At 37.1% G+C, this 10,205-nt stretch overlaps 1 protein-coding gene across 2 annotated transcripts; it reads right to left on the bottom strand.

Moving 5' to 3' along the window:
* Positions 1–245: 245 nt before the first annotated feature.
* LOC113679570 (uncharacterized) lies at positions 246–10,067 on the bottom strand. 2 transcript variants are annotated; one of them, XM_089180276.1, is made up of 4 exons: positions 9,816–10,067; positions 4,309–4,602; positions 3,493–3,801; positions 246–1,789 (listed from the first exon to the last, which is right to left on the bottom strand). In XM_089180276.1, exons 1-4 carry the CDS (start codon positions 9,874–9,876, stop codon positions 1,287–1,289), a joined length of 1,167 nt encoding a protein of 388 aa, XP_089036402.1. In that variant the 5' UTR covers positions 9,877–10,067; the 3' UTR covers positions 246–1,286. The 2 variants fall into 2 exon arrangements, with proteins under 2 accessions (XP_089036402.1, XP_027052341.2); XM_027196540.2 differs by having other exon boundaries at positions 3,430–3,801; positions 9,816–10,059.
* Between the last annotated feature and the right edge of the window lie 138 nt (positions 10,068–10,205).

The following is a 10,205-nucleotide window of genomic DNA, read 5'->3' as shown; positions in this document are numbered from 1 at the left end:
AGCTAGTAGAGTCTCCCACTAAATAATTTGGGATTTTCAGTGGGCTTTTACATATATCAAACTGACCTCCTATAAAAGTGTTTTCGGGGAAAATGACGCTTGTTAGATATATTCATATTTCCATCTATCGCGCTATGAGCTTTCTTTTTAGCCAGAAACACAAGTTCTAGAAAGATTCTACGCTATCGTGAGTAATTTCGTTTGAGAATCGCTTTTCCTCATCCTAAATTAGAAAGAGAGGCTAGTTCAGATGTTGTTTCAATTTATTTACAGAAAAATAAGTGTCACTCGTTACAAAAATAACATGGATATTTACAGTATTTTCACTTACTGTTGTTACTTGAAGATATGTGTAAAGTCAATCAGAATAAAGTATTGCAAAACTCAACCGAAACTAGGACTGATTATTCTCAAACATAGCTCACAACAAGTCAGAAAGGTAAAAATACATTGGCCATGTCCTGAAATTATTCGAGCACGTCCTTTGCACTCTCTTACCAGAAGTGGTTTCAAGTTGGCTTTTTTTGATTGCTCGCCCCATTTTAAATTTTCTCCTTTGTTTTAGTTGCCCTGTGATGCCGCTAAACTCCAAAGTTCAAGTAATACATTAGCTAAGTTTCAACGTCATGCTTCGCTAAATGAATGACACAGCCATTCTAATTACTTTTTCGAATGTTCAAGAAGGTGCAGTAGTAATGTATTATTCAAAATAGTTAACTTTAAGGTGTTTCACCTCTTCAGCATTCAGTAGGTTAAAATTTTCCGATAAGTTAGATTTGTGTTAAATGTTGATTGATTAAGTCTAGTTCAGGCCTGCCCACAAAACAAAATTTACTAAAATAAACGAACTCAATAGAAATTCTTAGTTATCATAAAAGTCCCTCTTTTTAAACCAAAGGTATCCATTACCTTAAGTGTAAAAACAGAAGAAACAAAAATATCGCAACGGGAAGGACAAGACGGTGGATGGTGCAAGGTCATTGAGAATCTCTTATCTCTTTCATTACGGTGCTACTTTTTACCAACCTAAAATGTTTAGTGGGGAGAATGTCAATTCTCAGCACCTCATCAATGCAATACCAAAGCAGTTACTCACTGACCAGGCATGCTTATATCAGATATCAAATCTTGAGTAGATCTGGCGCGGCCGCTTAGAAAGCATAGCTCTCTCATCTTGCATTTTCAACTAGTCTTGTTTCTCGCATCCTTTACGACATAAATTTTTGATCACAACAGTGAAGCCACGGATAACTCGTCTACAGTTGCTGCTTGAGCCTTTTCGCGTATTATATAATACCAAGTGGGGAAGAGGGGCGCAATAAGGACTCATGTTGGCAAGTGCAGTGCTTCATTCCAACTGAACCATATTTGCTGTCTCTACTTTCACTTGCCTCGGTCGAAATAACTGAGGGACTGTCACAAGCGGAAAATTGCTTTCTAATCGATATCTGGTCGTCGCTGCCGATGTTCTGACTGTTATAAAATCGAACTATTTCCGATAGATAACCAAGATCCTCGCTTCCTGCTCGATCATCGTCATTGTGATCAATGATAATGATATCTCCTGGGTTGACGTTTATTTCTTTGGTTTCGTCACCATTTCCTTGCAGTTCTATAGTCACACTCTTTATTTTGTTCACTTCATCTTCGTCTTCTCTTTTAACCATGGAAAATTTTCTCTTCCTTAATTTTTTCTTGCAAAGATGAATTGCTAACAGAAACAAAAGCAAGAAAACAGTGGCGCCAGCCACTCCCGACAAGAATACGACCAGTGTATCGCGTGATTGTTCTGAAAGCAACGGTTAAATTTTACATTTAATAAATAAAGAAGCTAGGTATCGTGTTCCTTTTACCAACAAAGTGATAAGCTAATACTATGTACATATACTTTAAGGAAAAGAAAATAATCATGAAGTTGTAACCCGTAACCCGTTTCGTCATGAGTGTGGAACGAAACGGATCAAGATTACGAGTGACCAACATGGATGCATGTTGCTCTGTCTTTAGATTAGATGGTCACTCCCTAATAACCAGCAAAAACTCTAAACTCTCATAAAATGGGCTGAATATATATCACACTCGCTCTAACGAAGGGCTAACACTTGATACGTCAGCTTAAGAAACTCTTTACGGTGGCAAATTTACATTATCAACTCAGTTGATATAGAACCAAATTATCTTCTAATACCCACCCCCCCCCCCCCCATTGATACAGCACCACAATTTCTTTAAAAACTTAGCCCTTTATTCATTGCTTATATTTGTTGAATGTTATCTTGCATGATATTATGGAGGATTATCAGATATCGATCGTGGTATCGTTAACAAATCTCTGATGCTTAAGCCTCACTTAATGCTCTCGACTGAATAATTCATATTTTCAAAAAAAGATGATGTTTGAATATTCTTCATAATAAGCTCATAATGCCTTCGTGTTATGATCCTAAGTTAAGTCTTAGTCTTGAAGTTATCTCATTTAGCTAAAATAATAAAATTAAGAGGCGCCTATTCAACTTTAAGAGATTAAGTTACCCATCAGCTTTAAAAGTTAAATATATGATTATAATAACAGGTTCATTTACAGGTTCAGTTACACAAGAAACCTTCAGGAAAAGCCAAATGGTTCAAAGTTGTGGAGTCATATCTGTCATAATAAAAAACAGAGGAATCGGTCGGACAATTGCTTTTTTTTATTTTGCTACTAGGCAAGTGTTTTTCAATTTTATTATTTGTTGTTGAAATGCCCTTCACGCTTTTTTATGGAGGGTAAGATTTTGCTCATGGTTTCTTCTTGATCATAAAGTTATCTCAGACACTGGGTGTGGCACAGTAGACAAGGTTATGTAAAGTCATCTTAATTCAGATTTCTCCTTCGTTTAATTAGACTTGAAAAGGTACAAGACTTGGTTAGCATTACGATTACAGTTGTTATACTGTAATTTAGATTTCTCTCTGGTTTTTTCTTTTTTTCAATTTTTTTTTGTCTATTTTAGTTAAGATTTGATCGATCCATCTACTGATGCATCTACCCCGGTAATGCCACTTTCTCTAACACCAAATCCACTTTTTGCTGCATGCACAGGCGGTATCTAACGAACGAAATTTTTCGTATCATGAAGAGCATAACATGGATTGTCTTCTGGATACACACAGAAGCGTTCTTTTATACACCATAGCCAAGAGGAAATAAGGGCTCATTATTTTCTCTTGTCCATAGCTCAGAGTTGTTGCCGATGTAGTATTCAGCAGAACGAACATCCCTTAGATGTGTGTTTCTGGGAAAATATTTTTCTCCCAAACACAATTTTGTTGAGCTGGAGGATTCGTATATTAACTTCATCATATGACTTCGCCAGATGAATTTGCGTGCATGCGACCGCCCTCATTAGCGTGAATACAACGTTCGTGTCTGAGTTTAATGTGTCGTACCTGAAATGAACCTGTATGTGACGTACACAGATCTCAGCAGGACAAAAATCACGCCTTCCTCACCTTCCCTGCCTGAGGCTTTTGAATCTGGAGCTTTTGGAAGTGACTTTTTTTTCTTCGTGGTCAAAGTGGATAGGAAGCTAAGGGTGGTAGATTTTCTCGTTGGTAAAAATTCTCTTTTTGTGTTAGATTGATTCGTTCCGCTGATGTTGTTTATCGAACTATTTTTACCAGTTGTGCTGTCCGTTGAACTCTTTAGACGAGGTCTTTTTGTTATTGGCGACTTCATGGTTACTGGAGTCGTTCTGTTAAAACGAGGTTTCGTCTTTGACTTTTTCGACGTTGGTGTCGGAGTCCAATTATCGCCAGGAACTGTATAAGAATATTGAAGATGTTGAAGTATAGGTTAAAACAGGGTTTGTGTTGACAGCTAAAAGTTTTCATCAACTTGGTTTGGCCTTGTCACCGAGAAGTGCTCTTTTGGGGACTACCGGAAACGATTCATTTAGCACACCTTTGGTAGTTGAAGGATTGATTATAGCTGTCGCTAAGATTACAATCTATGCCACTATTCGATATGAGCAATGAAGGCATTTATTAACAATCCAGTGGAAAGTGTGGAGGTACAAATACCAATTTCCCTTTTCCATTTTTCGCTCTAAGTCGGGCTTAGACTCAAGGTGAAGGGCGTTCTTATTTCAAGTTGATAAAAAACTTGTGTAACAGCATGAATTAAAATTCACTGCTGTTCCCCCGACACCTCAGCCTTCCCTGACACCTTTCGAAGAGTAGCTTTCCGAATAACAGAAAATATGATACATGAAGCGGAAAAAAAGCAAAAACAAAAACAAAAACAAAAACAACTCACGATGGACTTACCACATCCATAAATAACCTCCAGATACTTGTATGTGCCAGGACAAGGATCTCGAAAAAAAGAACTGTCCGCTTTTATGATACACCTTCTTCTATTGGTACACATTGCCATAACTTTCAATAGCACACCTTCCGCCTGACAGTTAAAGTCAGTGATATTCTCGTGTGGACATATTGAACTCCCAGGCTCTAAACGACCATATTTGGCATTGAACACACGAAGGACGTAGTCACTTTCACAGCACAAGCGTAACTTCTCACCCTCGCACGCAAATCTTGACTTCACAGCACAGGTACCTTAGGTGAAAGAATTACTTGTGAACAAAAATTTTTCCCACTCAAGGGTGGGTAAAAAGTTACAATGTAGTGAAATAACATGAGTGATATGCAGAGAAAAATGATTGAGGCAAGCAAATAAGGAGATACTTGTGATATCAACTCTGGCTATACACAGGCCAACCTCTAATTGATTTATCATCATTTTTTTTTTGTCAATTCAGGACCAGACACTCCCCTCAATTTCCATGCTTTTATTTGTGACAGATAACCTAAACCTAAAATCTCCCACTAGTAACGATATGGCCTCGTTCGCCGCTAAGGCATCGACAAAACAAAACAATATGGGCGTGGTTAATTTTCTGAACAGTTGTCACCTTATAGCACCTTCAATCTAATAAAGTTTTGAGATTATTACCCACCTGCAAAATCTTAATTATATGCGTAAGTCAGTTGCGTTTTCAATCAAGTGCTTCAGTAAAACATGATACATTTTAGTTTTAAACGCAACGGGGAAAAACAATTGTCACCTTATAGAACCTTATATTGAACAACTGTCACCTTATAGCACCTTCAATCTAATAAAGTTTTGAGATTATAACCCATTTGCAAACTCTTAATTATATGAGTAAGTCAGTTGCGTTTTCAATCAAGTGCTCCAGTAAAACATGATACATTTTAGTTTTAAACGCAACGGGGAAAAACAATTGTCACCTTATAGAACCTTATATTGAACAACTGTCACCTTATAGCACCTTCAATCTAATAAAGTTTTGAGATTATTACCCATTTGCAAAATCTTAATTATAAGCGTAAGTCAGTTGCGTTTTCAATTAAACATGATACATTTCAGTAGTTTTAAATGCAATGGGGAAAAACTTTGCTTAATTTTGAATTCATACAGTTGTCGTTTCTATTGCTCCTATCGGCGCGTTGGAACTGAAGGCGACACATGAGTTGAATAAATTCGAATAGCTCTCTGCATATAAATGACGCCTACATATACAAAGAAGTCTTAAGATTGTACTTGGTTTCAAGTACAATTTTTAAGGTTGATAGGCTCTGAACTATTACTAAAGCGACAGCTAATCAGACACAAAAATGCGGCCTAGAGGAGACTAAACCAAACGTTAAGTTGAGCAGTTGATAAAGAGTTTCTACTTTAGTTCTCAACAGACTGATACTGTACCATTAACCCAATTCACTACCCTCTCTTAATCTACCGACCAAACTTATTGATCAATGATAATTATGTCAATACAGTCGGAAAATTTAAATTTATTAATCGATTATTTCGCCCTTGGTTTGCGCCCAAATTTACAGCTCACTCTCTCATATAGTCATAATGAGCTAGGAATAATGTAATAATCTCGTGCACCGCACAGAAATGACATTATTAAGTTTTTCTAAAGTTGATTTGGTTACGTAATGTAACTGATTGCAAACCCGAGTAACTGAGGAGCACCAGCTGTTTCATAAACTAATGAAAAAACCCCCTCCGAGTAGTTTTCCATGGAGGATACTCAATTCGTCCATGGCCTTTGCCGTATTATCGTGATGTAATTTTTTATTGGATCAATGAGTCCCCTTATTGTTTTTGTCGAGACAATGTTCCATAGTTTTCAAAGTAGAAAAGGGAAATTGTGCTTCATCAACAGCTCCCGTGGCTAGCCACTGATCACGTTCGAAAAAGTGTTTTCTCCGCAGACCAAAATAACATAAAATTTTAATTAAGAGTTACTCTTTAGCTAAAAGAAAATTTGCCATCTCTCTTCCCTAAATATATAGCGTCGTCTCGCCAGTAGTGAGGTAAACAAAAGCTCTGGGCGGTTAAAAAAAATTCACTGTCATTTTAGGAAAAAGCTGTTATAAAAATTTTAAAAAACGGGATATGATCAGACGAACTAAGCTGCTTTACAAGAAATATGCTCTGAAGAAATATGCTGCTTTATACGTAACCACACGAAAATTAAAACGCATAGATTCAGTGACATTGCACCTTATCACATATCACAGACAGGTCAGTTAGAAAGAAATTTATAAAGAAAGAAATCCAGAGAGGATGTATTCCTCTTATGCCCAGAAATGATCAAAAAGCAGAAAATTAGCGTTGAAAACAACGAAGTTCCGCATAGAAACAAATGGACTGTAATTCGAGGCTCGTCGACGACTTCATAGTTGTTGTCTATCTCTCGGTGTCTAAAACACACCGATGCAGATTACACAAAGAGGCTTGAACATGATTGAGTCATTCTGCGTTTTGATCTTGTAACAGTCGTAAAAAAAAAACCGACTAAGAAAGAGTCATCAGGCCATGAAAAACATTTTGATGCGACCTTGAGTGGTATTGTTGATACTGGAAATTCTCTTAGAATCTCTCTGATCGCAAGTGCTCTGCAAACTTTGGCCTTGAAATGTTCGATTTCCCGGTCTAAGTTTGGTAGATAGACAAAAGGGGAATTGACTCTAACAACAGGCGGCTAGTTTCATCACTATTTTTTTTTTGAGAAAGCTAAATTGGCCATCTGTTTCCTCACATCGCCTTCAATGAAGGCCAAAGGTTATCAGAAATACATTGGGCTCATTCCAAATTGTTGAAGCTGCTCAATTGAAAAGGAGACCAAAATGTCTCATCAGTATTCCTCAAACTGCAACGTAAACGCTGTCTGTAAATAACTCCTCTAAAAAAACAATTGTATTAGAAAAGGCATCCGATAATATACAACTGGAGCTCGAATAAACGTAACGCGATTAAAGTCTAGGGACGGAAATTTAATTGTATGGTTGATTATTCAAGAAAGGGTAAAATAAGAGATACCGAGAAAGTAATTGCATACTAGCGGTTTCCGACAGCCAATATCATCAAATATATTTGAATGTCAATTCGACGCTTTTTCAGCGCCATGTTCAACATGTTTAACAAAAGTAAAAAGCGTAAAAATGTTTTACAACAAGAAAAAAGGCACCTGCAAAGAGATCTTTGTGAATTAGACTAAATGCACTTAATTAATTTTTTTCGGGAATCGGCTTGCCTTCATGAAACATATAAAATTTTCATTTGCTTTTTCTCACCGTTCCTTTGCAACTACGAAGTGCTCCTTCATGGAAATACTTAAGCAGCTTTTCTTTTTACTTCGACCTATATTATATGACGATTACTCGTGGGAGGTTTTTTCAAAATGTTTGTATGCAAACTATTTTATTGCAGCCGAGTTACCGGAGAATTCCTAGCAATCGGAGGCAGTTGGGTGCCAGAGTTGCGCAACTTCCTGTAATGGTTAATTTACCGCGTTTCTACAATTTTCAAGACTTCCTAATCGTGTAGGAGCATGGTTATCGGCCAATAATCTATCTCAACATTTTTTTACCTGAAAGTTAACGATGATTGTCGAAAGCACGCAATCTACAAATTATTTACCACTTAGTTAAGACAAGACATGGTTATTTCCCTGGGAAGAGTGACATGTTTATATGTGATAAACACTGTGAAAATGATTTCTGACATTTAAGAACGCGAAAGATGTGCCAAAGTCAAACAGAAATATATCTTTGTTTATGTAACTCACTCAAAAGGGGTTTTTGCATTTGCATATGAATTAAGCTCCTTACGACGGGTAGTATTTTAATTACTCTTTGTCTTTCGATAAATGAATTCTTCAAATGCTGTCTTTCAAGATCAAAGGCGAATTATTCTTAATTGAAAGGGTAATCAGTATTTTAAGACGAAAGATTATCTTTTGAGGAAACAAAGAAATTTAATTGCAAGTGTAGTCTTGGTATTTCACATTGAGCTATCGCCACAAGTGCTGTGTTACCAAGCATTCAACGTCTTTTACGGTCAAGTTCGTTTCACTTCATTCCCTCCACAATACTTTCGATTGAAGAATGGGCAGAAATCAGATATGGAATCAAAGATTCCAATATGCGTGCGTGAAAGAGTTGTTTCCATTAGAGATGTTTTGCAAAGATTGGCCGTTGTGCAGTAATTACTGTCCAATAACTGCCAAAAGGATCCGCCGCAGACTGATAAGATAACTCTCCGCCCTATCTTGATAAGAAAATGAAAAAGCTTTTTATGATGTATCGTAACTGTCGTTACAGCATTGGGTGAAGTATTTGAGGCAACCCACAGTGCAGTAAAGTATTATTTTTCTTATAACCCGCTGGAACTTGACAAACACGACCCTTTATTTGCAATACACCATTCTTTGACTAAGTGATCCAGTTTAAACTCATATTTTGTTTACGAAACAGCGCTGGTGCTAAAAATACTTTGTAAAACCCATGAAGACTGTTAGAGGAAATAAATTAAGCGGAATATTTATCAAATTTGTTTTTAGCTGGTGCGGTCGATGAGTTGAACACTGCATAACAATCTCCAGTTGAATAAAATTCTTTTGGTCCAAAGTTTAATTAATGACCTAGTATCTTACCCCGAGCCAGCGATGCATGAAGCTGAATAAACTTAATCAAGTCCGCTCTTCAGGACTTCTTTGAAATACACAGCACCTTTGCGGCAGCCCCTCTGAGCGGCTGTTACTATTAGCCAGTTTCCTTATTGTACGCGTTCGAATAAATATTTAATTATATTCTGTAAAGGAGAATAAATAAATATGCCTGCTAACTTTGAAAAACGTGAGCACAGTGCATATTCTAGAGACAGTTTGAGTTTGAAAGTTAAAAATACAAAAAGATTTGCCGAAAGTTCAAGGATTTTGAAATTCTGCGCAGCCATTCGAGTTCAATGAAAGATAGTCGTACTCAGTTTAGAACATCAAAATGAAATTAAACTTTAAATGCAAACATGGACATGGACGCAACATCTGGAAAATAGTTAGGCTGAATAGGCAATTTTGTCTTAAATAAACAGAATCAAAATTTTTCCCACTCAAAAACACAAATTGCTGCCGTATGATTTAATCCAATATTACGAATAGTGGCTTTCTGGTAACCCTGTTACAATTCTAAATTCCAAACAAGATTACCCATGAAAAATAAACTTCGTATTAAGGAAAGATTTAGGACTGAGTCTTGGTATAAATAGCTCAAGATTGAGGTTAAATTGGACGCCTTAAAAGTAGAACAAACTATTCATATTTTTGTTTGTTCAATTTCGATTCCGGTGTCGATGACACAGATAGTATAGTCAGCAGGCCACCTAAAACTTACTATCACAACTTCGAAGGCTCGCGCTTAAAAAGAATAAACTCGAAGTAAACACTGGTTAAACTTACCTATGACGAAGAAACTTGCCCCGCAGAAAAACAAGAACAACGGTGTCGAGACGCTCCACATCGCGCCTCGTTCTGCTACTGCGTGTTCCAGCAAAGCTTTGATCGACCAAGAAGACAATATGGCGAGTGTTGTTTTGACACGTGCGTCGCGACCCCAGAACTTTTAGTGTCTTAGAATTTGGGTCAGTTGCTGTGTATCACTGACGGACAAAGTGTGACTGGTTGCATTTCTCTTTGCGATTTGTTGACAGTGGTAATTAATAGCGGTTTAATTGATGTCGGCCCGCATGCGCGGCACCTGACAGTTGATTTGCCGGATTCAGTATTTTAAAAGTGGTGGGAGGTATTGGAAGTTTAATGCTTCGCAATCTCGAACCTTTTTTCTGTTTT

The sequence above is a fragment of the Pocillopora damicornis genome, chromosome 8 (genome assembly GCF_964200805.1).
Source record: "Pocillopora damicornis chromosome 8, jaPocDami1.2, whole genome shotgun sequence".
NCBI classification, from domain to species: Eukaryota; Metazoa; Cnidaria; class Anthozoa; order Scleractinia; family Pocilloporidae; genus Pocillopora; species Pocillopora damicornis.
This window is presented reverse-complemented; position numbering and strand designations above follow the sequence as displayed.

Bases quoted from the DNA above. Each gene is read 5' to 3' on its own strand.
- LOC113679570 (XM_027196540.2), bottom strand. From the start codon at position 9,876: ATGTGGAGCGTCTCGACACCGTTGTTCTTGTTTTTCTGCGGGGCAAGT. The intron at 4,603-9,815 runs GTAAGTTTAACC...CTTTCACCTAAG, and splicing joins GGCAAGTTTCTTCGTCATAG to GTACCTGTGCTGTGAAGTCA. The intron at 3,802-4,308 runs GTAAGTCCATCG...ATTCTTATACAG, and splicing joins GGAGGTTATTTATGGATGTG to TTCCTGGCGATAATTGGACT.